Source organism: Orcinus orca, chromosome 8, assembly GCF_937001465.1.
Source record: "Orcinus orca chromosome 8, mOrcOrc1.1, whole genome shotgun sequence".
NCBI classification, from domain to species: Eukaryota; Metazoa; Chordata; class Mammalia; order Artiodactyla; family Delphinidae; genus Orcinus; species Orcinus orca.
This window is the reverse complement of record NC_064566.1, coordinates 47,538,174-47,563,803: the sequence shown is the minus strand read 5'-3', so window position 1 is coordinate 47,563,803 and position 25,630 is coordinate 47,538,174. Positions and strand designations below refer to the sequence as shown.

The following is a 25,630-nucleotide window of genomic DNA, read 5'->3' as shown; positions in this document are numbered from 1 at the left end:
TGCCCAGTTAGATGCTGCTGACTCCTGGCCACTGGCAGGAGGAGGAGAATCTCAGGAACTCCATCCCCAGTCATTCCCACGAATACATGGGATTCCGGCCAGATAAGCGACTTTCTTGGGTTCCCCTCCTGGACCCAGGGATAAGGAGGAGGGCAGTCTATATGAGTTCCCCTGGCCACTCTAGCCTCTGTGCTTTTGCTCCCCAAATGCTCAGTTGCCTGCCCTTTGCCGTCAGCTGGCTGCCTCGTGTTCCAGACGGTAGTGAGTTGAGTCTGGTCGATGCGAGTTGCTTTGGGGAAGGCTCCGAGGGCCCCAGGGTCACTGTCATGACTCCTATTGATGTATACTATGTGGTTCCTGAAAACGTCTCTCTTTAGTGATGGATCCAGGGAGTCCCCGAGAGTCTCTCTACCTCCCAGGGTGGTGCTATAGAAGTGGGACCGCCCCCATCCTGCCTTAATAAGGGCAGCCTAAATCTTTCTGAGTAACTACTTAGACCAGATAAAATCCAGGCTTTCCATCTTTTGGGAGTCATGGATCATTTTGATGACCTGAGGAAAACTATTTCAGAGAAATAGTGCTTTCTATACATTTCATGAACGTACTCAAGGGCCTGTCTGACCCTCCGAAGCCCGTCTGTGGCCCGCGGTGAGGAGCCCCCGGCTGGGATGGCCTTCGGAGTGAGGGGCTGCAGCCATGGCTTTGCTTCTAGGCCTTTGGAGTGCTATCTCGTGGATTCTGAGTTGAAGTGCAGTATACTTAGGGGTTTCAGGAAAAAAAAAGCCTGAGGTAAGAATTGCTACTTGAGGATATGGTAAAAATATGTCAAGAATTTAGCTGCAGCTTGTCTCCATTCCCTCCCTCCCTCCCTCCCTCCCTCCTTCCCTCCTTTGCCTTTCTCCCCTCCTCGCTCCCCACCCCCGTTCATCACACAGGAGTTGAGCTAATAGATGAAGCTGGCTCTGTCTTGTCTTCTCTGAGTCGAGCATCTTTACCCTGGGGAAACTCGTTTTCTCCACATAGTTTCAGGTTTATCTTTCCAGTCTCACCATTTGAGCCTCACTCTTTCACGCGGAGAACGTTCAGGTTCTTACGGTGTGCTAGGAATCGTGCTAGGCGTGGAGATCAGAGCTGTGAATCAGGGCTCACACATGTGCTCCCGTCTGGTGAAGTGGTCAGACGTGTAAACAGGTGTGGTTCAGTGCCGCAGGGCAGGTGGTGACACGGGCGGGGGGGGGGGGGGGGGCGGTGCCGGGAAGCCAGCTTCCCCAGAGGCAGGTCGGAGTCAGCGAGGCTGAGAGGCAGCCATGTTGCCGCCTGGTCCCCTCTCTTTCCTCCTCTCACACCAGAACCTACCAGCGGACACTAATCCCCCCGCCAAGGGTGGGCAGACCTCTCCCCATACAGCCCCCAGATCAGCTGTCTTGCCTCTTCCTCCCCAGAGCCCCAGGAACACCTTTATCACGTACCGTGTGGAGGTTCTTTACCCAGGGCGAGAAGTTGGTTTCAGTTGCCTTGGATGCTGGGCAGATGTGTGTTGACCAAATGAATTCTTCATTGGACTTTCCCAGGTTTTTAGACAGAAAAAAGTAAAATGGCCTACCCACCCCTGCAGCCTTAGAGACCTTGACTAACGCATCCTATCCTAGTTCTGGGCAGGGAACCTTGGCGGGTGAGGCCCGGGCTGCACTCTGGAACTGGGCCAGAGACCAGAAGAAGGCTCTAGAGCTCAGGGCATGGGCAGCTGAGCCTGCTTTTCCTTTCTGGCCTCTGATCTGGGTGTGTCTCCAGGAATTTACTCCTCCCCTCGTGCCAGCTGCTGGCCACAGCCCTCCTCCTGCCGCCTCTGTGTTCTGTGTGGGCTGGGCCAGCCTGCCGGGGACTGTGTGTTTTCTGCCTTGTCCTCGGGCCCTGCTTCTGGGCTATGGACAGCGTAGATGCCTTGCTGAGCAGCATGCCAACACCCAGCAGAGCCCTCTCTTCAGGTGGGAGCTCCAGGAAACCCCCTGGTGACCCCCAAGGGCGCCGGGAAGGCCCACGCAGTCACAAGATGTGTGTCTGCAAGTCATTTCGGGCAGCAGAGCTCAGAGCCCTTGCGTGTAACCACAGTTCCCATTGCACCCACATCAAAGACTGCTTTCATAACCAGTCAGAGCCGAGGGCCACACGTTGAGGGCTGGGCAAGGGAGAAAAGCTGTTTTTAGGGGAGCTCTCAGAGGAGGCGGGAATGTGAGGAAGTGGGGGGCAGCCTGTGGGGAATGCTGGACAGACCACCCTGGCAAGCCAGCATGTGACCTGCCAGGAAGAAGGCAGATGCAGCTCCCCATCTCCTCAGCCTGCTGCCTTCCCGAGGCTCCCACCCAGAGTGCTCCCTAGATCTCACGGACACACGTGAGGTGGCCTCACCTGGCTTGTGAAGCAGCTAGTCTGGGCTGGGGACAGCCAGCGAGGCGGGCGCTTGACAGAAGCTCTGCCCCGTCTGTTCCCGTGCAGAATGCGGCCCTGGGGAGCCCTGTGGTGACGGCTGGCAGCAGAGGTCTCCCAGGCTGCAGCACCGGACGGCGCCCCCAGTGCCCAGGACGGCAAACCCCCAGCAGGGCCAAGAACCCAGACTGGAGCTGCTTCTGAATTTGTTCTTATTTGGAAACGACTGGCTTCCCTCAGGGCACAGCCCGACACCAGCCTGGAGGAAGAGGGGTAGGCGTGGGCTGCTGGGTGGGAGTCAGGCTGTGTGTGGGAACCAGCAGTTCCTCCAAGAGCAGCGCTTATTTTTAGTCTCTCCCCAGTCCCAAATAAACTGAGAGCAGCTGGGAGCCTGTGGGTAAATGCAGAGTGGAGCTGAGACAGGAAACCGGGGTCTCTCCCTAATGAGTTCCAGCCACTCCAGAAGGGGGAAGCCAGACGAGGAATTTTCTTCAGGACTACTTCCCTCTGGCAGGCTCTGGTATTATCACCGAAAAGAATGTTCCCGTGTGTGTGTGTGTGTGTGTGTGTGTGTGTGTGTGTGTTTACAATTCCTGGCCAAGTCTGTCTCCCCCCCGCCACCCTTCTGCTAGGTTCCCCTGCTCTGCAAGCTCTGTGTCCCTGAGCTGGTGCCTGTGTGTGTCCGGGGGGGTGGGAGGTGGATACAGGAGGAGCACGGTCTGGTCTGAGCCACTGTGTCTCTGAAACTGTTTAGGGAAAGGCTGCCGGACGCAGGCCAGGGGACTTGGGGAAATTTGAACACAGCCTGACGTTCCTGAGGGGGAGGGGGCAGAAGCAAGGAAGAGGAGAGAATTTGGTCTCTGGCCAGAAAAAGGGCTTTTTCAACCAAGGAATCTAACTGCTGACATGGGTACCCAGCATGGATAGGGACATTGATGTTTACAAGCATTTCGCGTGGCTGAAGAGGGTAAGTGACTGGCTGCTTTGTCTGGGTCTCTGTGGAGATGAGTGAGGGGAGAGACACTGTGTGTGTGTGTGTGTGTGTGTGTGCGCGCGCGCGCGCGCGCGCGCGCGCGCGCGCGCGCGTGTGTGTGTGGAGGGGGGAGGTGTTTGTCCAGTGAAGCCCTGTCGTGGCCAAGTTCTCCATGAGAATCTAATTATAGACACTAGGGGAGAAAACAGTCAGCTGTCTTTGTTTCTCCTCTGACATTCTAGTGAATGAGCCTCTGTGCAGAAAGGCAAGAATGAAGTGAGGAGAGTTCGTTATTTTAACTTGAGCACGTGAACGGTTGGAAGCTGCAGACACCGTGACCAGAAGAAGGTGCCCAGCACTTCTGGTGTGAGGATGCGGAGAGGCCGCTGCCTTTCAAACGCACTGGGTTCAGAAGTTGCTGGGCTTCTTCTCTGCTCGGAAGTCATCTGGTGTGGAGATTAGTCAGTGTGCTGTCAGCCAAAAGAGCTGCTGCGTTGCGGGGGGAGGCTCTCGGAAGTCCTCTTCTGCGTGTTTCTCAGAGGCCAAGGGCTGGCGTTGCAAGTCGTTCCTGCCGACTCTGTAGGGGTTGAACGTGAGAGTGTGGGGTGAGTGCTGGGGGCTGGAGTAGCGTCTGCACTCACAGAACCCAGGCTCACTCTTCTGTCACCATCTTTGAACTGCAAGGATGGGTATCCATCTATTTTCACACTGAGGCTGAATGTTTTCAGAGGGAGGAAGGGCAAAAGCAGCTGACAGATAAGAGACCTGACCTTGTAACTGTAGAACAGGAGGGACAGGAAGTGTCCGGCTCAGAAGGTCCCCGACCCCAGCGCCCCAACCCTGGGCCTGCTTTGGCGTGTGCCCTCTGCACTTCTCACTCTGCAAATATTTATCAAGTTCTGGGTACTGGGTGTCCAGTGGTGAGCACAAAGTAGAACCAGTCTCTGCTCTTGTGGATCTCCCATCTACCACTTGGGAGATGCCAGTTAAATAGTCCCAGGAAATAAGCCTGAAATTTACAAGTTGATAAATACAGCCAAGAAGGGGAACTGTTGGTAGCCATCATCAAGGGCTGTTACTGATTGAGGAGGAGTAGTCAGGGGCCCTCTTTGAGGAAGTAACACTTCATTGAAAACTGAAGAAGTAGGAGTGAGTCAGGTGGAAAATGGGGTGAAGAACACGTCTGAGCGCGGTGATGGTTAGGAGCTAGGGGTGGGTTCCGGATCACACAGACACGGAAGTCCACAGTAAGGGTTGTGGGTGACGTCGTTTGTATAATGGGAGACTTGTAGTAGGGAAGTGGCATGAGATACGTTGGGGGATCTAATTTGTATTTTATGAAAATTACTCTAGCTGTGATATGGTGAATGGTAAGCTGTGTCACGAAAAGTGAGGCAAATGAACCAAATTAGAGAGCTCGAGGGCTTGTTGGGATCAACTAGTACAAACCCCTCATTTAAAAAAGCCCAAGAGGAGGGCTTCCCTGGTGGCGCAGTGGTTGAGAGTCCGCCTGCCGATGCAGGGGACACGGGTTCGTGCCCCGGTCCGGGAAGATCCCACATGCCGCAGAGCGGCTGGGCCCGTGAGCCATGGCCACTGAGCCTGCGCGTCCGGAGCCTGTGCTCCGCAACGGGAAAGGCCACAGCAGTGAGAGGCCCACGTACCGCAAAAAAAAAAAAAAAAAAAGAAAAAAAGCCGAGGAAAGGCTAGGAACCTCATGGCTATTAGTGTTATGGCTATAAGTGGTGCAGCCTGATCTTGAACCCTGCTCTCTGTCTCCCAGTCCAGTTCTCTTTCCTCATTTCTATGGCCAAGTAGGTAGAAAATTATGGGTTTGGAACCCAGCAGAAATCCTGTTTGTGCTCAGCCCCATCCCAGCTTTGGGATGGGGGCATTGCAGTTGCCAGAGAGCATGCTGAGGTGACCAGACATTTTGGTAAAGGTTCTCATCCATTGTTTTAAGAAATGAAAAAGCCTCATTGAAAAGGTTTTGGAGGAAATAGGTGAGAAGTGCACTTCCCATCACTTACTCTTTATTTTCTTGTATCCAACTGAAGCTTTTTAACCAGGAGGTCTTAACAGCCGCGATGTGCCTGGGATTGTAGGTGCCATGTCCCAGCTGCTGGGACAGAGGTTGTACCTTTGTACCTTGTGCAGAAGTTCTGTCTGTGGAGGAATTAATTCTGCATGCGAGGCAATGTAAGGAGGTTCTTTCAGTCCTGAGACCCAGGCTGTGAGCTCTGACTCTTTTGCATGGTTGGAAGTCTGGGCGAAGCTCTAAGTGAGGAGACTTCAAACCCCCTGGGAAAGACTCATAGCAAAACATTTTTCTTCTACTTTTAAGGAGCATTAAAAAAAAACACACACACACAAAGTATTGGATATGTCATAGGCAGTATAATCAGTATCTTTCCTATTCTCTACCTGAAACACAACTGCCAGACTCTTCTTTTTAAAATCCCCTTTAAAAAAAAAAATTCCGGGCTTCCCTGGTGGTACAGTGGTTGAGAGTCCGCCTGCTGATGCAGGGGACACGGGTTCGTGCCCCGGTCGGGGAAGATCCCACATGCTGCAGAGCGACTGGGCCATTGAGCCATGGCCGCTGAGCCTGCGCGTCTGGAGCCTGTGCTCCGCAACGGGAGAGGCCACAACACTGAGAGGCCCGCGTACCACAAGTAAATAAATAAATAAAAATCCCTTTTCATCCTTTGACCCTGGTCGTAAGCCCCAGGATTTGCCCTTAGTCTGGACGAGAAAGCCGAGGCTTTTCTGCCTGCTTGGCTTTTAAGACTTTTTTTTTTTTTTTTTTTTTTTTGCGGTACGCGGGCCTCTCACTGTCGTGGCCTCTCCCGTTGCGGAGCACAGGCTCCGGACACGCAGGCTCAGCAGCCATGGCTCACGGGCCCAGCCGCCCCGCGGCACGTGGGATCTTCATGGACCGGGGCACGAACCCGCATCCCCTGCATCGGCAGGCGGACTCTCAACCACTGCGCCACCAGGGAAGCCCTAAGACATTTTTTTAACCTGGCCTCAACTTACCTTTTTAGTTTCATCATTTATATCTATTTATATTTGTTTTAATTTCATCTCTTTATCTCTGACGAGCTCCCACGTGTAGTCCCTGCCTTTTCTGAGCTTCTACCTCCACGTCCTCCTCCTAATTCCCACCCACTTCATCTGACTCCATCCGGGCTCTCCTTTTCCATCAGTCCTTTGCTGACCTCCTCCCTGTATTGCATGCAGTGGACTCCAGCCTGGGTGCCCAGCACTTTCCATCTGCCTGGCTCACCCACCCCCTTCCCACGTGCTTCCTCAGGCTGGGGTGGCTTGGAGAGCAGGTTTCTCTTAGCTCAGGTTTTTGAAGGTGGAAACATGCTGTTTCTTTCATGTTCCCACACATGGGGTGGTTCCAGGAGAAGAGGTGCCTGGATGAGGTGTGACCTGGTAGGCTGGGAACCCTTGCCCTTGGACCAGTCCAAGAGGTCAATGCCTTGGAGCAAGACAGCCTTTGAATTTTGGGACAGTAAGGGGAGATGCCTATGGCTAAGAAGGCCCAAAGCTAGAGGAGAAGCATTTGGTGAGAAAAGAGACATTGTCTCATGGCCTTTGGAGGACGGGCTACTGCGTACTGTTTTAGCTAAGAAAATGCAGTTTGAAGTAAAGCCTGGGTTGGGCTCTTGGCTTTGCCACACGTACTAGCTATGTGATCGTAGGCATATTATCTCAAATCCTGGATTTCTTCATCTATAAAATAAGGTAATAGTGCCGGCCACATACAGGTTTTATGAGGATCAAGTAAGATAATGTATGTTAAACGCTTAGCAGAGAACCATGCACGTAAGGAACATTCCATAAAAGTTAACTGCTCTTGGCCATTACCAGGAAGGAGGATATTGAAAGAGGAACAGATGGGACCAGTTTGCTTCTCTCCTAGGAGTGCATCTTAGGCCATCATTCCTTCAGCTTAGGCCCCTTTCCACATTCCAGGTCAAGGTCTCAAAGCAAAGATCGGCAGGAGACAGCTGGGACCTGGCCCACCATAAGTAGCCAGAGGCCCCAGGGTCTGCTGAGAGAAGGCTGACCAGGGCTGGTCCTCCAGTGCCTTCCCCGACAGCCAGATCCCTGGGACAAGGTAATCTACCACAAGCGTCCAGAGGGTCTCCGCCCCTCAGCTCTTTGGTTCCTGACTGACTCTCAAACAGCTCACACCTGCCCTGCTTTGAGATCAGTGGCTCCAACCCACATAGTCCTGAAAGAGCCTCTCAAAATAGCAACAAAGCAGGGTCTGTGGAGTCCACCCGCTGCCCTCTGAGCAGGAGTTTATTTTCCCAGGAACAGAAATCCCAGCACTGTCAGCATCTTCACACTGCTGCTGGCTTCTAGGACTCTGTGTCGGAGCCAAACTCCAAACCGAAGTCACAACCCCGTCCACCCCACCCCCAGCCCCTAAGAAAAAAAACGGAATCATCATGGCTCCCCCATGCAATTGGCTTGGGTTCTGTAGTACACAGTATGGGATGAACTCAAACTGCTAATGTGAGACTTATTCTGTGTCATCTGGTGCTCAAACGGTTGATCCAGTAGCCTGGCCACTTGGGCCAGGAGAGCTGCAGAGACATCCTGGCCCCAGACATTGACTTGCCTTGTACTCAAGTCAGAGTGCAGTTAAACTTGAAATAGGCAGCAGCTTCTGTGAAAGCTGTTCCCACTGGCTAAGAACGCGGATCCTGTATCCAACTCCTTGGGTTCATATCTCAGCTCTGTGTGACCTTGGACAATTGATTTACTCTCCCTGGGGCTCAATTTTCTTGATTGTAAAATATGGATAAATAATTCAGTATATGTAAAGTGCTTAGAAAATGCTTCATAGATGTTATGGTGACGATGACCTCGGTACAAACGGACAGCCTCTGGTTACTCTAGAGCCATGCGCCCAAACTTGATTCTGGGCAGAGAGATTTTTCAAGACCAGGAGGAGGATGATAGTGGGTATGGTTACTCAAGGGTTCTAGCTGTCCCCATTTTCTTAAGGGTACATCCCATCTTTAGCCAATGCACCCAAAATGTCCACCCATCATACTCCCCAGCATAATTTAGGAGCTAGAATTTTGCCATCTGTGACTCCTGTCTGCCAGCTATTTGGAGAGGCCCTCACGCCTCTTTCCCAGCAGGGTTTAGCAAAGGGGCATCATACCAGGGTCATTTGCTGAATAGCTTGGGCGGGCGCTCCAGAGCAGCACAGCCATTGGTAGTTCCATGAACTGGCATCGGCACTTGGGGGCGGGGGTGTCCCTTGACTCATCCCTGCATTCTTCCCTCCCCCATCCCTGTATCAGCTCTTTCACACTTTTCCATTTGTCCCCAACCTTGAACTCCCCTCTCAACTGATGTCACCACCTACTTCATTGAAAAAAATTAGCCACACATAGATGAACTTCTCATCTTCCCTCCCCACCACCACAAAAGGTAACAGTGTTCACAGCCATCATTTTTCTTTTTTTAAAAGGAATATGAAAAGCGTATTTTTTTTATATAAATTTATTTTTGGCTGCTTTAAGTCTTCATTGCTGCATGTGGGCTTTCTCTAGTTGCTGCGAGCGGGGGCTACTCTTTGCTGCGGTGCGTGGGTTTCTCATTGAGGTGGCTTCTTTTGTTGCGGAGCACAGGCTCTAGGCACGTGGGCTTCAGTAGTTGTGGCACGCGGGCTCAGTAGTTGTGGCTCATGGGCTCTAGAGCACAGGCTCAGTAGTTGTGGCGCACAGGCTTAGTTGCTCCGTGGCATGTGGGATCTTCCCAGACCAGGGCTCGAACCCATGTCCCCTGCATTGGCAGGAGGATTCTTATCCACTGCGCCCCCAGGGAAGTCCCCACAGCCATCATTTTTCAACTTCCTTTGGTTTCATGGGTCAGGAGTCCCTTCTCTCCACCAAGGCTATCCCAGTATCCTGTCCTCCTGATCCAGTTCTATTCCACGTCCTGGTGTTCTCTGATTGTTTCTTCTCTTTACTCTGCCCTGCCTCCTTGTCCCATGTCCTTGGCAGAAAACGCTTCTCCTTGATTCTTAGAGAAAAACAAAACTGTCTCTGACTATGTACTTTGTCTCTCCATGTTGCCTTATAGAACTTACCCTCCTTTCACCATCAGGAATTTTGAAATCAAGAGCAGGCTAAAAACATCTCTACTCCTTCCTGGTCACTCCCAAACCCACTTCACATTGGCTTTGTCCCTAAGAAAGCTTTCGAAGTCCTTCTATAATGTTCTTATTGCCTCTACTTCCCAAGCAACGTTTCCCATCCATTTTCCCTGGAATTCATTCCCATTTGGGCATCTTGTAGGTTTAATGAAATTCTTGTGACCAAAGGACCAGCTCCTCTCTTTGGCCCTTACCTAATCCCACATTTTCTCTTACGGATCTTTCTGACAAATCTTTCTGACAAAGACAAATCTTTCTGACAAATCTTTCTGACAAAGACAAATACTGTATGCTAACAAATATATATATGGAATTTAAGAAAAAAATGTCATGAAGAACCTAGGGGTAAGACAGGAGTGGAGACACAGACCTACTGGAGAATGGACTTGAGGATATGGGGATGGGGAGGTGTGAGCTGTGACAAAGCGAGAGAGAGGCATGGACATATATACACTACCAAACATGGATCTTTCTCTTATGCTATTTGATGAAATGCCTGGACCTTCTATCTCAGGAGCCAAGATGCATCAGGCCGTTTACTTCTAATGCCTCCAGGTGAGCTGAAACAGTCACAGTTGCTCCCCCATCCCCAACTCTGGCACCTGATGCTGCCCCTCTGTCTCCGACAGGTATTTTTAAGAATCATGAGTCGGTGTGTCTCTTGGAGTTGGCAAGATGAGGAAAGAGCACCACTCAAAGAGCCTCCTGTTTTTCCTCTGCTCTTGGCTTTAATATGCTCCCTTCACAAGATACTAGCACACTTGTAAATACCACTTCTCCTACAGTCAAGTGCTGTAGGTTCCTTACGCATCCAGCCACCTGATCAAGAGAATTCAGCAAGGACTAAGCTTATGCAAGGCTATGATCTTGGAACAAGATCTTGGTGAATCCAGTGCATTTCTCTCACCTCCAAATCCTGCTTCCCAGGATCAGTTAGGAGCCTTCATGTGCATCACACCAGCCCCTTGGTTAGAAAGCTTATAGATAGACTGTCAAGATATTCTTTGTTTTCTGTGTTAGTTCTGGGAAACCAGAATATCTGAAGGGTGGCGATCGTGGCTTCATGGATAGCCTATCTGTATCAGGAGGACTCTTTCCAAAGATGCTGTTCTCTATTCTTGGGGAATTCCTTCATAGCTTTCAAGACTTAATCTTTCAAGTGGGGTCTCCACTGTAAAGCCTCTCCTCTCCCTTGAAGGCATAATCGATTCGTCCCTCCCCTATGCCACTGCTGCTGGCTTACACACAACTAACTCTATTACTCAGCCATAAAAAGAAACGAAACTGAGCTATTTGTAATGAGGTGGATGGACCTAGAGTCTGTCATACAGAGTGAAGTAAGTCAGAAAGAGAAAGACAAATACTGTATGCTAACAAATATGTATGGAATTTAAGAAAAAAATGTCATGAAGAACCTAGGGGTAAGACAGGAGTGGAGACACAGACCTACTGGAGAATGGACTTGAGGATATGGGGTTGGGGAGGGGTGAGCTGTGACAAAGCGAGAGAGAGGCATGGACATATATACACTACCAAACGTAAAATAGATAGCTAGTGGGAAGCAGCCGCATAGCACAGGGAGATCAGCTCGGTGACCGCCTGGAGGGGTGGGATAGGAGGGAGGGAGACGCAAGAGGGAAGAGACATGGGAACATACGTACATGTATAACTGATTCACTTTGTTATAAAGCAGAAACTAACACACCATTGTAAAGCAATTATACTCCAATAAAGATGTAAAAAAAACAAAACTAAACTATATTACAGTACTTATCACGTCTCAGTGTAAGACTACAGAGCTCTTTCAAGGCAGGGACTGCCTAGCACAGGGAGTGGCACCTAGTAGGTGTTCAGGAATAGATAACTGAATGAAGCATAATTACGTGAACATTGGTTGACCAAGCTATTTAATTTGCTATTCATGAAATTTGCTTTGCTCGTCCCTGATGGTGACCAGTGACACTTAGCCTCCCCTTATATATAATTGCAAGTAAGAGAGGTGGAGGGCATAAGGAGGTCAAGGTCAGGATAGGATCTCTCTCTTGTTGGGCTCCTGGTAGCTAAGGACCTGACTGTACTCTACTCACGCTGCATTTTGAAGAAACGTCTTTAACTCTGTGCCAGAGGTAGTGGATGGGCTTGGCTATTCCTTGTTGGGAAAAAGTGGTTTTATAATAACTGCCAGAAAGGCCTTAAATTCCTTAACCAAAACATCTAGGAGGAGTTTTCCTTTTTACAAGCACCTGCTTGCATTCATTCTGCTTGATTCCTTTGGTGATGGGTAACCTGAGCCATGTAATAGAAATTGTAGCGTCTATGATCCACTTTTTTTATTTTTTTGGTCCTTATTTTTTAAGGTCGACATTTTCCAAGTTTCTCAAAAGCTTGTTGTGTGAGTGGTGGTCCTGAGCTTGAAGTATAGCCTTAGTGACTTTGACATCTCCCCTGTGCTTGGCAGCCATGGCGCTCTTGAGGTGGGTTTTCTGGATTTGATATGATCCCCTTGACGGGGAGCTGACTTCCTTAGGCTTTTCCCACACTCCGTGCTCGCATACCGAATGACACCGCCACGCGACCTCTCCTCCACACCACGTGTTTGTTCTGGAACCAGCTCTTTCCCCGTGTTCAGTGTAGTGCCATGCTGTCAGCAGGTCCCGTGGGACATTGCCCTCACCCAGCATCCCCGAGAGTGTACCAGAGCACACCTGGGGGGCACGCAGAGGCCAGCAGAGGCCAGCCAGGCTGTGAAGGAGTCAGACTCCTGGGGATTCTGCACGGCCCCCATCCGAGCCACCAAGCACCCCCTCCAGAACTCTGCGGAGACCTAATATGGCCGTCCCTTTGCCAAGCTACAGTGGAAGGACCAGGCCAAGAGCGAGCAAGCATCGTGGAAGCTGACCAGCCACTAGAGTCAGAGGGTGATGGCTCTGAGGGGGCTGCTGGGGGCGCGGGCACAGCTCAGCTGGAAAGCTCATGTTTAACCTAAATTTGACCTGACTTTCAGATTGGAACAGAAAGAAAAATGCAAGTGTTTATGATTAGTCATTATTAGCTATTGAAATTTTCACTGTGCTCATTATAAACTGTGTTCCTGTAGATGCAACTCCAAACATGGGCATCTTTTCAGAGACGATGGAAAGTGAACAGGTTCGAAGCTGTGCACCGCAGGCATGATTCCAGGGCTCTTAGCTAACAATGGGTTCTGTGTTGTCCCTTAGGCACTTTTTTCTTTCCAGCCCGAAAGTATTTTGGTTATTGTTCCTTTGGGTTGTTTGTTCAGATCTTTAGATACTTCATAGGTGTCCTAATGAGAAATGTTGCCTTCTTTTGTTTTGCACAAAAAGAATGAGTTCATTAAAGCTGTCGGTGCAAGGGAAGAGCTGTGTCTTAACTGCATTTTGGTCTTTTAGTTTAAACAAAGCCATTTCAATGAGTTCCGTGTTTCCACGATCATTCAAAAACTGTTTATATTACATGGAGGAAATATTAGAGCATCCTGCTCTAAAGAGCTTTCTGCACTTTTATTCCCACACGTCTTTGTTTTTAATGACCTAACTGATCATCTGTGTCATTCTGTGAGGTATGATCTCCTCTATTGAAAGGATGGGAAGCTTGAGATGAGGTGACCTACTTGAGCTTGTGCATGGCCAGTGCAGCCTCACCTCTTAATCGTTCCCAGCCGTCATTCTGCGCAGGAGGTCCTACCTTGTAGAGGAGAAGGCTGCCGGAATTCTGTACATGAATATGGAAGCCCCCAACAAAGTCCCCAGGGATCCCCTGCCTTGAAATCCAGCTGAGCAAAGGGTGGGAACAGGGAAGCTGCAGCTCTCAGACCTGGCATTTGTACAGCTATACAGTACGTGTTAATTCTTTCAACGTAGCTTCTTAAACAGTTGTTAGGTGTTTCTATGTTCTTAGAGCCCTTCATTTATTCATTTCCCATCCACCCTTATATCTTTAGCTTCCTGTTTATTTCTTGTTGTGTTTTAACCAATTTTTGTTTATTTCATCTCTCCCCGCCACACACAAACACCCAGTTGATGCCATGGGCCTGTTGCATCTTGTATCATTCCCTGAATTAACCTTCTTGTTCTGCTTGGGAAATAAGAATGGAGGCCAACAGGTGGTGGATAGAAAGTCATCCATTTCACACACAAAGGAGAATGGGTTCCTTTTTTATCCGCATGCATCCCACACAGACACACCCTGTGCCACAAAGTAGATCCCTATTAGCCCTTGATGATAATCTTGGTTTTAACTATAGTTGGCTCAGAACTGACAATTCTGTCTTTAAATTTACCAGTTCAAGCAAATCAAGCAATGGTAGGTAGAATCCCTTTGTAATTCAGTACTATATCCAAATAGCAGGAATGCTGTCTTGTAAATCTGTTTCCAGAGGAGTAAATTTCAGTCAATTGACTGATCACCATTTGAGACAAATGCATTAGCCAGGACTTTTGGTTGCAAGTAACAGAAACTCAGTTTGAACCAGTGTAGGCCAAGAGGGGACCAACAGGAAGGGCAGGGATGTATCATTGCCTTTGGACAGCATGAACCAGGGGTGAGAATGCCACCAGTCAGTCTCTCTCTCTTGGCTTTCATGTGTGTTGGCTTCATAGCTTACTCCTGCTGCAAACCAACTTCCTCCACCTGGAAGAAGACATGTCCACTGACAACCTTTGAACCTTGTAGCACAACTACTACCATTTTCTGTTCCCAAGTTTAAAAATGCAGAGGAAAGATTCCAACCATCTAAGCTTTGCATCAGGAGGTTGGAAGGGGTGAGAATATCTCTAAGGAGATGGCAGCCCTCACTCGTGCCACGTAGTTATAGCAAAGGTAATGACCCCAGCCTGTTCCTTTCTCTGAGCGAGAGGGAAATTGACTAGTCTGGGTTTTTTGCAGCTAATGATAAGGGTTTTGCCTATGTGTGTGGGGGGGGAACCTTAAATATCCTCTGATAATCACATCCCTGATAAAAATGCAATGTCCCCCAAGATATGGAAAACCTATTTTATTTCTTGCGCCTGCTAGCATTCAGCTCGTGGTGCGTGAGGAACTTAACCAAGAGTAAACTCCTTATTCACTGACCCGTGGAAGAGGTGGAGGCAGGACTCAGATTAGTCTAGTGTCTTTGTGTAGCCCCAAATGCCCTTTATATAGAGATTCTGTCCATACTGGAATCTCGGTGGTCAGTCCTGTGCTTCCTGGACCCACACGGTCCTTCCTCCATCCTCCCACTTCTCTCCTAATCACTGAGTCTGATTAACTGTCATGGTCAACTCCATGACCCCCAACCGTGGGTCAGCCTGCACAGCTGCTACATCATCCTGAAGCCTCTCTCTTCCATTTAGAGATGGCTTAGAAGATAGCCCCACTGTAGGCTGTTGATAGCTGGAGCTGTATATTAGGCCTGCCCAGTCTCAGTATCAACAGTATTTTGGGTCTTCTAGAAAGAGGGCCACAGTCTGTAAGAGTCAAGGTGCTGTGTTGTCTCTGTTCCAGGGGACTCTCAGCAACGTCACCCCCAAGGCCTGGGGAAGACCTTTTTTTTTTTTAGTTGCAGTATAGTTGATTTATAATGTTGTGTTAGTTTCTGTTGTATAGCGAAGTGATTCAGTTATATAGATATAGACACATATTCTTTTTCAGATTCTTTTCCATTATAGGTTATTACAAGATGTTGAACATAGTTCCCTGTGCTATACAGTAGGACCTTGTTGTTTATTTTATATACAGTACTGTGTATATGTTAATACCCAACTTCTTTTTTTTTTTAATTATTTTTGGCTGCTTTGGGTCTTCGTTGCTGCACGCGGGCTTTCTCTAGTTGCGGCGAGCGGGGGCTACTCTTTGTTGCCGTGTGCAAGCTTCTCATTGCGGTGGCTTCTCTTGTTGCGGAGCACAGGCTCTAGGCACGTGGGCTTCATTAGTTGTGGCATGTGGGCTCAGTAGTTGTGGCGCACGGGCTTTGTTGCTCCACAACATGTGGGATCTTCCCGGACCAGGGCTCGAACCCGTGTCCCCTGCATTGGCAGGCGGATTCTTAACCACCGCACCACCAGGGAAGTCCCCCAACTTCTAATTTATCCCTCCCCCATACCCCCTTTCCCCTTCGGTAACCATAAGTTTGTTTTCTATGTCTGTGAGTCTGTTTCTGTTTTGTGAATAAGTTCGTTTTTATCATATTTTAGATTCACATGTAAGTGACATCATATGATATTTGTCTTTCTCTGTCTGACTTACTTCACTTAGTATAATAATCTCTAGGTCTATCCGTGTTGCTGCAAATGGCATTATTTCATTCTTTTTTTTAATGGCCGAGTAATATACCATTGTATATATACACCACATCTTCTTTATCTATGGACATTTAGGTTGTTTCCATGTCTTGGCTATTGTAAATAGTGCTTCTATGAACATTGGTGTGCATGTATATTTTTGAATCAGAGTTTTCTCTGGATATATGCCCAGGAGTGGGATTGCTGGATCATGTGGTAACTCTATTTTTAGTTTTTTGTGTTTTTTTTAAAGAAGGGTATTTTAAATTTATTTTTATTTATTTTTGGCTGCGTTGGGTCTTTGTTGCTGCATGCAGGCTTTCTCTAGTTGCTGCGAGCAGGGCCTACTCTTCGTTGCAGTGCACGGGCTTCTCGTTGCAGTGGCTTCTCTTTGTTGCAGAGCATGGGCTCTAGGCACACGGGCTTCAGTAGTTGCAGCATGTGGGCTTCAGTAGTTGTGGCTCACAGGCTCAGTAGTTGTGGCACACGGACTTAGTTGCTCCACGGCATGTGGGATCTTCCCAGACCAGGGCTTGAACCCGTGTCCCCTGCATTGGCAGGCGGATTCTTAACTACTGCGCCACCAGGGAGGTCCCTATTTTTAATTTGTTAAGGAACCTCCATACTGTTTTCCATAGTGGCTGCAGCAATTTATATTCCCACCAACAGTATAGGTGGGTTCCTTTTTCTCCACAGCCTCTCTAGCATTTATTATTTGTGGACTTTTGCAGATGGTCATTCTGACCAGTGTGAGGTGGTACCTCATTGTAGTTTTGATTTGCATTTCTCTAATAGTTATCTTGAGCATCTGGGGAAGACCTTGATGTGACGTTTCTGAGCTGTGTTTTATATTTGCCTCCAAGAGATCTGGGTTTTAGAAGATGGATTCCTTTATTCAAGACTTTGTCCAGCCTCTTGAGGGTAAAATTTTGATAGAAGCAAAGGGGGTTTAACTTCAGTAGTCTTGGCTAAAGTTTCTGAGTTATTGACAATATACACACACAAAGAACTCCCCGTGCTGATTTAGTTCTGTGATATAAGAGAGAGGGAATATGTTTCACTGTGGCGTTCTTCAATAAGCGCTGCAAGAGGACATGGAAATGTCAGTCTGTAGTTGCCATTTCACCTCCATAGGGTACGCAGACCCCTGGCCTTCACAATATCTCTTGGTCCCACGCAATATTATATCAGGTAACTAACGTGAATTATAGTTTCAGGCATAGCTTTGACGATGGAAAGTTTGGATGAGAAGATTCATTTTTCCCTCTGTCACATTTGTAGAAATAACCATCAAAACAGAAGAGAAAAATTTGATCAAATGTATGTATATCACACCTTAGTACATCAGAAGTCCATTGTACAGGTCTAGCCTAGGGGCTTAACATCATTAGTTGAGTAAAAATGACCTCTTTTTAATTTATATTTATCAATGGGTTGAGCATCCTTAACAGGGTAGAACAGTATAGAACTCTCCTTGAGATCACTTGCCATCCCAGAGCGGGGAGGAATCGAAACTTAGCACGTAGCTTCCTTCGGAATTCGGTGTGACTTTCTCCTCCTCGGTGGAATGCTGGCATGGTTCTCTCCATCTGACTTTATGCATGGAGAGCTGGGCAACTGCTCTATCACCAAGTTACCTAATAAAGAATACGGACAAGACTTTTCAGAGACTCCCAAACCTGGAATTACTCAGGGACCCAGTTGATGATCTCAGTATTGATCCCAGACTTCTACTACAATTCCACTGTTAGAATTAAGGAAGCAGGTGTAGCCTGTGAGAAAGCAAGCTCTTCTGAAAGTCAGGCAAAACAGAGCTGTGTCCTGACTCTGTCTTTTTAAACATGTTTATCAATCATAACCTTCTGGCCTTTTATGCCCTGATGATACAGCCATTTTATAATCCAAGAATGATGCCCAAAAGTGACTGAACCTGTTGCCCAATTACTGGAATAAGGAGTATGCGTTTATTCACTCAAAACTCAAATCCTCACCTTTGGCTAATAAATGTTGGCATTCAACAAGATGTTCTTCTTGGCCCTGTTCTCAGTTGCTTTCCAGGTTCTTCAAGCAGAGGTGTGTTTTATCCTGGTCTGTGCCCAGCTAAGGCTTGAGTGCAGTTTTCTTGAGAGCTGTCCATCTTCTGTAGAATGTGAAAACACAGGACTCTGAACCTCACCAAAAGCAAGGGATAACGATGTGGCAGACTTCTTTCTGGGACATTGTTTCCATCTCACTTTTGTTTAATACCTTTCAAAAGCTTGCTAGAGAACAGCAGTGATTTTGGCCAACTGTATGAGAGGAAGATGCCCTGCTCGTCTACAATGGTGATTTGGGTCAAGGGAGGCACTTTTCTGCCACATGCAGCACTGCCACATGGGCCAGTGTGACTGCTGGGGAAGGATGTGCCCCTCAAGTCTGTTAGGGGAGGAAAAAAGCACCAAGAACTGTTCTAACTACTCAAACGGTGCTTCTAGATTTTAAAATATATTTTAATTACTCAAGTAAATAAACTTTTTTTTTTTTTTTTTTTTTTTTTTTTTTGCCGTACGCGGGCCTCTCACTGCTGTGGCCTCTCCCATTGCGGAGCACAGGCTCCAGACACGCAGGCTCAGCGACCATGGCTCACGGGCCCAGCCGCTCCGCGGCATGTGGGATCTTCCAGGACTGGGGCACAAACCCACATCCCCTGCATCGGCAGGTGGACTCTCAACCACTGTGCCACCAGGGAAGCACAAACATATTTTTATAAGAAGCTCAAATATTATAGTTAAAGCCCCTCTTGACCAAACCTCCCACTCCCAACTTTTCGTAGCCCAGAAACTTCCCCAGAAGAGAGCACTGTTGAGGGTTGTTCCGTAGCCTTCCAGACACTGGATCTATTTACCTTCATAGATACATCAGTGCTTGCGGAGCTGGATGGTACTGTTCTCTAGTGTCACACCGCGTGATTCCCTGGATCTTGCTGCTTTCACTATCCAATATGTCTTGTGTTTCTATGATGGTTCATAAAAATCCGCCTCATGTTAAAATGCTACAAATTGTCCATAATATGGGTGAGCCACAGTTTATCCACTCCTCTATTAATGGGTGTTTAGGTTCGGACAGCATTTTTACACCTTATTTTAAGTGAACTTTCATACAATCACAATGTATAAAACAAAATTTATACTGATCTGTTCCTCAAGCTGTAACAGAGAGCTTACTGGTTTCGTACATGGTAACTTGGGCAAATAATCCATTTGTGCCTTGTTCGTATACTTTGTGTCTCAGTTCCTTTAAGTATAAAAATAGAATAAAAATAGTACCTATCTAGCAGAGTTGTGGGAAGGATTAAATGAATTAATATACGTAAAGTGCTCTCGACAGCGCTTGGCACATGGTGAGCGCTGCCTAAGTGCCCACTTTGTGTCTAGAGCACGGTACTTGGACCACATTGTATTGGTCTCCATAGAATTGCTTTGGTTTTTGGCCCACGTTATCCACTAACCTTTGACCTATTTTGAGAACATCACAGGAAGGCAGTGAGTTCTGCTGGGCTCTGTTTACTGTGAGGATATCGTCCCGAATGTTGTTTATCCCACTACACAGTCTCTCTGTGGAAACAAGGGATGGTTCTCCCTTCCTTAGGAAGAGCTGTGCTTCTCCTAGGCAGTTAGCTTGACTTTGTCATACTGATCTGTGCATCTTTTAACTCAGCTGTGCTTCCCTTTTTCCATTGGCTGCTAGAGTAGATTCAGTTTTTATTTTAATCTACTTCTAGCATGTATTATAGACTCTATGGCACGTAAGTTAACTGAACTTACGATATCAACTTCCTTCCTTCCTCTTTTTTTTTTTTGGTCAACTAGCTGCCTCTCTGGGTGATTGCGTGGGTAGGTCTTTTATCGTACGAACACACTGCCCTCCATTTGACTGAGGCCCAGGTGGTGCGGTAGCTGGCCGGAGTCTTGTGGAAGGAGCCTTCCCTTCGCTTCCTGCTGGAGAAGTACCAGCTGCCAGTGGTGGGTGGCCCTGTGCATGTGCTGACTTTGGCACTGGCGCTGGATCCACACAGCTTCACTTGGGTGCCTGGGTCCTTTCTGTTCTCAGTCTCTCTCCTCTGAAAGTCACCATCATGTGAGTTCTTGGACAGAGAAGCAATTGACCTGCTTAAGAGCTATTTCCTTTCTTTTCTTGTTAGGCTCTGAGAAATGTAGGTTCTAATTATATCTTTGGATACTAGTCAGTGTTTGACCGTGTGATGACTGGAATATTAATTAATGGAACAATAATAAACCACCATCAACACAAAGAAGCCATTAGTGATTGCTAAGGCCCTTTGTTTATGGTATGAAAGAGCTTCCCTAACACTGAACAAGATGCAGACTGGAGAGGGGCTAGACGAAAAGGCAGGGGAATGGCAGGGGTGCCCTGTCCGTCTGGCCTGTGCCTGGCACAGCTGCCCTGGGAAGTGGCCCCTGGGCTCACCCTCCCGCTGCACCATCAACAGACAGCCAGTGCTTCCCTCACAGGTGACGCTCCACGGCTGGAATGCAGATTTCTTGCTCCCTGTTTCTTTTTGGAACCAGGCCTGGCTCTGCCACCTGCCCTCACCTAGGCAGTGCACTGGGGAAGAGATGGGACGAGGGAAGGCAGGAGGTATCTTTTCCTAATGGGGCAGGTGGGGTGTGGTTGGAAAGCCCATTCTGAAGGTTGGAATGTGGCGAAATGGGCTCGGGAGAAGGGGACCACCTCTGGGCCCTTCTCTGTGCCTGGTCTCCTCTCTGACATTCTCCTTTTACAATCGTGACTTTCCTTTGGGATATAGGATACCTGCCTTACGAACATTGGAGCATTGACTCCTCTGGACCAGCCCAGGTGTCAAGGAGTGTCATTTCCCCGTTTAGCAATAAGATCTGCTTTTTCAGACCGCTGAGCCCCTGGATGGCCTACTGTGCGCCTCTGGTTTGGGCCCTTAAATTCCTCGTGGAAGAAGGGTGTAGTCATAGCACTGGGCCAGTTCAGTTCCATTAGCAGCTACCTCCCTCCTCCCTGCCTACAGCCAGGGCAGACACACCCAGGAAGTGACTGCAGCTCCTGTCTCTAGCTCAGGGCATTTTATAGCTTTGCCTCTCGACTGCCATCTCAAATCTCCCTTTCCTCTGTTTTCCATGGTTTCTGACTACTTGGTATTTCCTGTGTTTTCCCTCTGCTTGGCCCTTGAGATCCCTCTGGCTGTCATTTGGGTTCTTCTCAAGGCGTTTCATCTTAGCTTATTCCTCTCAGCTCTAACACTGCAGCAACTCCACGTGCCACGCTGGCTGCCAGAGCCCTTATTGAGGGGTGCGATCGGCCACTTCTGAAAGGGATGTGCGAGTAGATGAAGGGCCTTCCGTTTGGCATCCCTCATCCTCCAGGCTCCCTGCGATGTTCAGGATGGGCCTCTACGCCGTGAGGTGTGCCTCGGCTCTGGAGAACTTTGGCGTGAGAGTCAGGAGACAAGATCTGTGCTAGGAGTTGTTCCCATATAGTTCCTCAGTGCATGGTACCAGCTCCCTGGTCTCAAAGAGTAGACCCTTATTGCTACTGGTGCTTCTGGCCGGCTGTGCCTCCAGCTAAACCAGACCCAACACGCCCAGTCACGCCAAGCACCGCCGGGTCTGGAGTTCCACCAAGGCCTTTCTAGCCAAAGGTGAGGTCACCCAGGGGGTGGTTTTTGCCACCTTTTATGGCATGCCTATCAGTGTTATCTGATCTGGTCCTCCTTGTAGTAGTTTTGAAATCCTGTGGTTTCCTGTTTAGGTGGGTGGTTTTGCATAGATAATGAGCGAAACTGACCTCACCAATTGCATACTTCATTTGGAAGTTGGTAAGATGTTTTTCCAGCCTTTTAAGTGTGTGTTTTTTTTCCTCTTCCCTTTAGTCCCAGGTAAATCACCACAGTGCTGCTAGTAATGAAACGTACCAGGAACGCTTAGCACGTCTAGAAGGAGATAAGGAGTCCCTCATATTACAGGTGGGTCCTTTTTGGTGGGAACCAGCTTATTCTGTTACCTCCAGCTCTGTAGCTGCCTTAAGTAGGAGGGAAGTCCAAAGGGTTTTCTCTGTTGGATGTTTCCTGCTCCCAAAGTGTATGTTTTTCAAAAGACTTTTCCTGAAACAAAGGAGAAAGTAACTGGGGGCACAGTTTAACTCTGGCCTTGGCTTTTGGGGGCTGTGAATGGATTCATTTATTTATCACGGACTACAAGAGTATCTGCATCTATACACTGGAAGCTCTGTGGCCAGGCTGATTAATGGGGCCCTGTCTTCCAGAAGTCTTGCAAAGGAGATGTGTCCTCATGTCACTAATACAGCAAAGCCTCTTACAAAGCCCCAGGGTGGATGCTAACAGGATCAGGCCCAGTTCATCCGGAGCTGGATCGAGACTGATCACTTTGAGGCCAAACCCCCTGGAGCTGTTAACGTGGGTTAATAAGCCTTTGATGACTCTCTTACTTTGAAGAAGGGAACTCCAAAACTTTTCAGAGACAAAGAGTCAAAGACGTAGTTTCAGGTCTGAAAACTTGCATTGCATTCTGAAAAGCTGATCTTTCTCGTGGGATGCTTTTTGCTGAGGTAGGAGCTCTTTGCTGTGTTAGTTCTCAAACACATGAACCAAGCCTCAAGGTCTGGTATGCCTCAGACACTGTGATTGACAATTTAGAGAATAATAAGACTAATATCCTAATCCCAGCTCCTTAGAAATCTTGAAGGGTGGTGATTAAGACTGGTAAGTGGGATGGAAGCAAGGGGGCAGGGAGGGTTCTGGGACCCTCCCTAGACTATGGGCCTTAGCTTAGAGCACTAGAGTTAGCACTAGAGTTAAGAGGCTGCAGTATGTTTGGCTTTTTTCCTTCTGTTTTACCTTATTTCTTTTATTCATTTCTCTTCATTTTATGAATGTAGGTATAATATCTGATTATTTTAGAAACTTTGGAACTTCATTTTATGAATGTAGGTATAATATCTGATTATTTTAGAAACTTTGGAAAGTCAAAAAGAATTTAACATGTTGGCCCTTTCTTCCAGTCCTTTTCTTTTTTTCTGTCCTGCCCCTATTTTAAAAAATTAAGCTCAGACCAAATATACAATTACACAATTTTGCATCCTAGGTTTTTTTTTCTTCACTTCATTGATTTGTTCATTAAAAACTATTTGCATGCCCACAACTCAATGGATACTGGTTTTAGGTGCTGAGGTTGTAGCAGTGAAGAAAATAGACTAAGTCCCCGTTCTCAAGCTTCCATTCGTGTGAGTGTGTGTGTGTGTGCGTGCGTGTGCGCGTGTACTCGTATGATAAACCAATTCACAAAATGTTTCCAGTGATGATAAATGCTATGGAAAAAAATAAAGCAGGATAGGACTGTGTGGTCAGGGAAGACCTCCCCGATAGGAGGAGACTTAAGGACCTGGGAGGGAGCCCCATAGAGACTGGGAGAAGCACGTGCCAGGCAGAGGAGGTGGCTGGTCCAGCGAGCACCTTGAGGTAGGCATGTGCTTGGCGTGTGGGAAGAACAGGAAGGGGCTGTGTGGTTGGAGCTGGTGACCCTGAGAAGCCTGGGAACTGCCTACTGAGAGGTAGCAGGGGCCAGGTTATATAGCACGTTACAGTGCAGACACTTTGCGGGATGTGTAATTGGAACCTCCATCCCTATGACACAACTGATGGAAGAGCGTCCAGTTTAGAATTTTGCCACAAACAGTATCAAGCTACAGACGAATGAACCCGGAACCTTCATGACTGAAATGAGACGTTTCTATTTAGAGGGTGACAATTTAATAAAGAATTCCTGTGTGATAATCTCTCTGATATTTTAAAAATTCTGAATTCTTGAATAATCCTTAATGATTCTAGCACAACTGGGGAGCTGCTTATCAGTAAAGTCAGAAGTGGATCCTAATGGTTTCTGTCCCTCCAGGAGCTTGTGGACAGACTCTCAGAGCTGCTCTTACGTGCTCACTGCTGTCTCTAGAGGCTCCACGGAGCAGGTTAGACAGACCCTCAGAGTGGGGGAGCCATTTACTTGATTAATTCACAAGACAGCTCAGCCAGACCGAATTCACTGGAGCCCTTGGCCCAGAATGTTCTCCTGGGTTTACTTGTGGAAGAACAAGGGAAATCACACCGGGCAAAATACTGTTTTCAGGATTAAACAATAAATAAGACCAAAATCTTGTATTTCTTCATTAGAATGTGACTTCTTGATGCAAGGATTTTCATCTTTTTCTTTTTCCCCCACTTCTGTATCTCCTCGGTTTTTAAAATTATGCCTAGCATGTGGTAGGGGCTCAGAAAATATTTTTTCTTGAATAAAGGTCACATTTAGAACCTTTATACATTTTCTCCCAATTTTCTACACCTCTACGTTCATAACCTAGACTGAGTATTCACGTTCATAAGGACCCCATAACCCGGTGTATCTCGAGTCTTAAGAGCAGCTGGGCTATGAGCTATAGAATGCCGGAGACGACGTTATTCCTCTTGGTACCTAAGACGACACATTATTCGTCTGGGGTCTGGGTACCTATTCCGCTGGGTATCGCCAGCCCATGGCCTCAAGGCGTGGTGCAGACTCTCTAAGTGTTAATCATCCCAGTAAGATTAACCATGACACATTCCCAACAAACTCTGGAACCCAGACAGCAAAGGCCACCCCTGGCATCCTACTCTTTTGAGATTAGAGTTAGTAGTTGAAAAGGCCAGGACGGCTGATCATGTTAGGCAGCGAGGATAAGACGCCCATTTTTGGATTATAATTGAAATGTTAGCACACCATGCATCAGCTCCAGGAGTATGTTTCAATAATTCATTAATCACTTAGGAACATAAAAATGGAAAGCTTAAAGCAGCCATATTCATTAAGATTAGTGCCTCTGTAAAAGGGAGCTTTATAATTCATAACTTTATTTAAGCATGCATAAGTGAATTCACATTAACTCATGCTCCAGCTATCATTCCTTTACAGACTGAGAAATAATTTATGATCATCTATATGTAAATGGTGATGAGTCAACCATTGGTTAGAAACCAAAAGGCTATAAAGGATCTCAGTTTACCAGTCCTTGATTTCTTTCTTTTGGGGGGGAGGTCACTCATGCTTTCTTCCTCTTCCTGCTCTGAGGCACCTTTTAATAATAATTATTTAATAGCAATACGGAAAAGGATTAATAATAATAAGGCAAAGGCTGTTTGCTGATAGAGGCTTTGAAAATCTTCTCAGTCTGTATTTAGGGTATAATTTAAATGATTTATCGTAAATGGATTTTTATTTGCTAACAATTCCAAGAGATAGTCTCGATGTTCTTCAGAAAGACGACTGTTTTCCTGCCACTGTATATGCAGCGTGGCTTGTGTATATTTATGACTTAGTCATGTTTTGGCCTGTGAAGCACAAAAACCTTCCTGCAGCCAAGTTTTGTCAGTGCTAATACATGCCCTTTACGTCCCACATTCCTTAATTGCTTCAGAACCCTCGCCTGATAGGTGAGCTGTCCTCACACCCTGATGAGAGGGGTAAGGTCATTGGCTACTCTGCACAGAAGTTTGGATTGCGCTTCCACATGAGGTGGCAGGAGCCCTGGCGAGCCAGCTGAGTTATTCCTTGAGGTCGGGCTGCCCAAGGGAGCTCTGTGAGAGGCACAAGGAGCCAGAGGCCAGCCCAGAGGCTGCTCTCGTGGCTGCTGGGTGTTTTTCTCCTGAGTCTGTCGAGCAGGAAATGTGACCAACCTGGTCCAGGT

General features: G+C 47.7%; 1 protein-coding gene across 4 annotated transcripts in view; it reads left to right on the top strand.

Annotated features, from left to right (window-relative positions):
- The window catches only part of PPFIBP2 (PPFIA binding protein 2), a 385,547-nt gene that overhangs the window by 297,042 nt on the left and 62,875 nt on the right, over positions 1 to 25,630 (top strand). For all 4 annotated transcript variants that reach the window (XM_049713952.1, XM_049713954.1, XM_049713953.1 and 1 more), the window contains one exon: positions 21,774 to 21,866. In XM_049713952.1, coding sequence (XP_049569909.1) covers positions 21,774 to 21,866 — 93 coding nt within the window. The remainder of the gene's footprint in view (positions 1 to 21,773; positions 21,867 to 25,630) is intronic.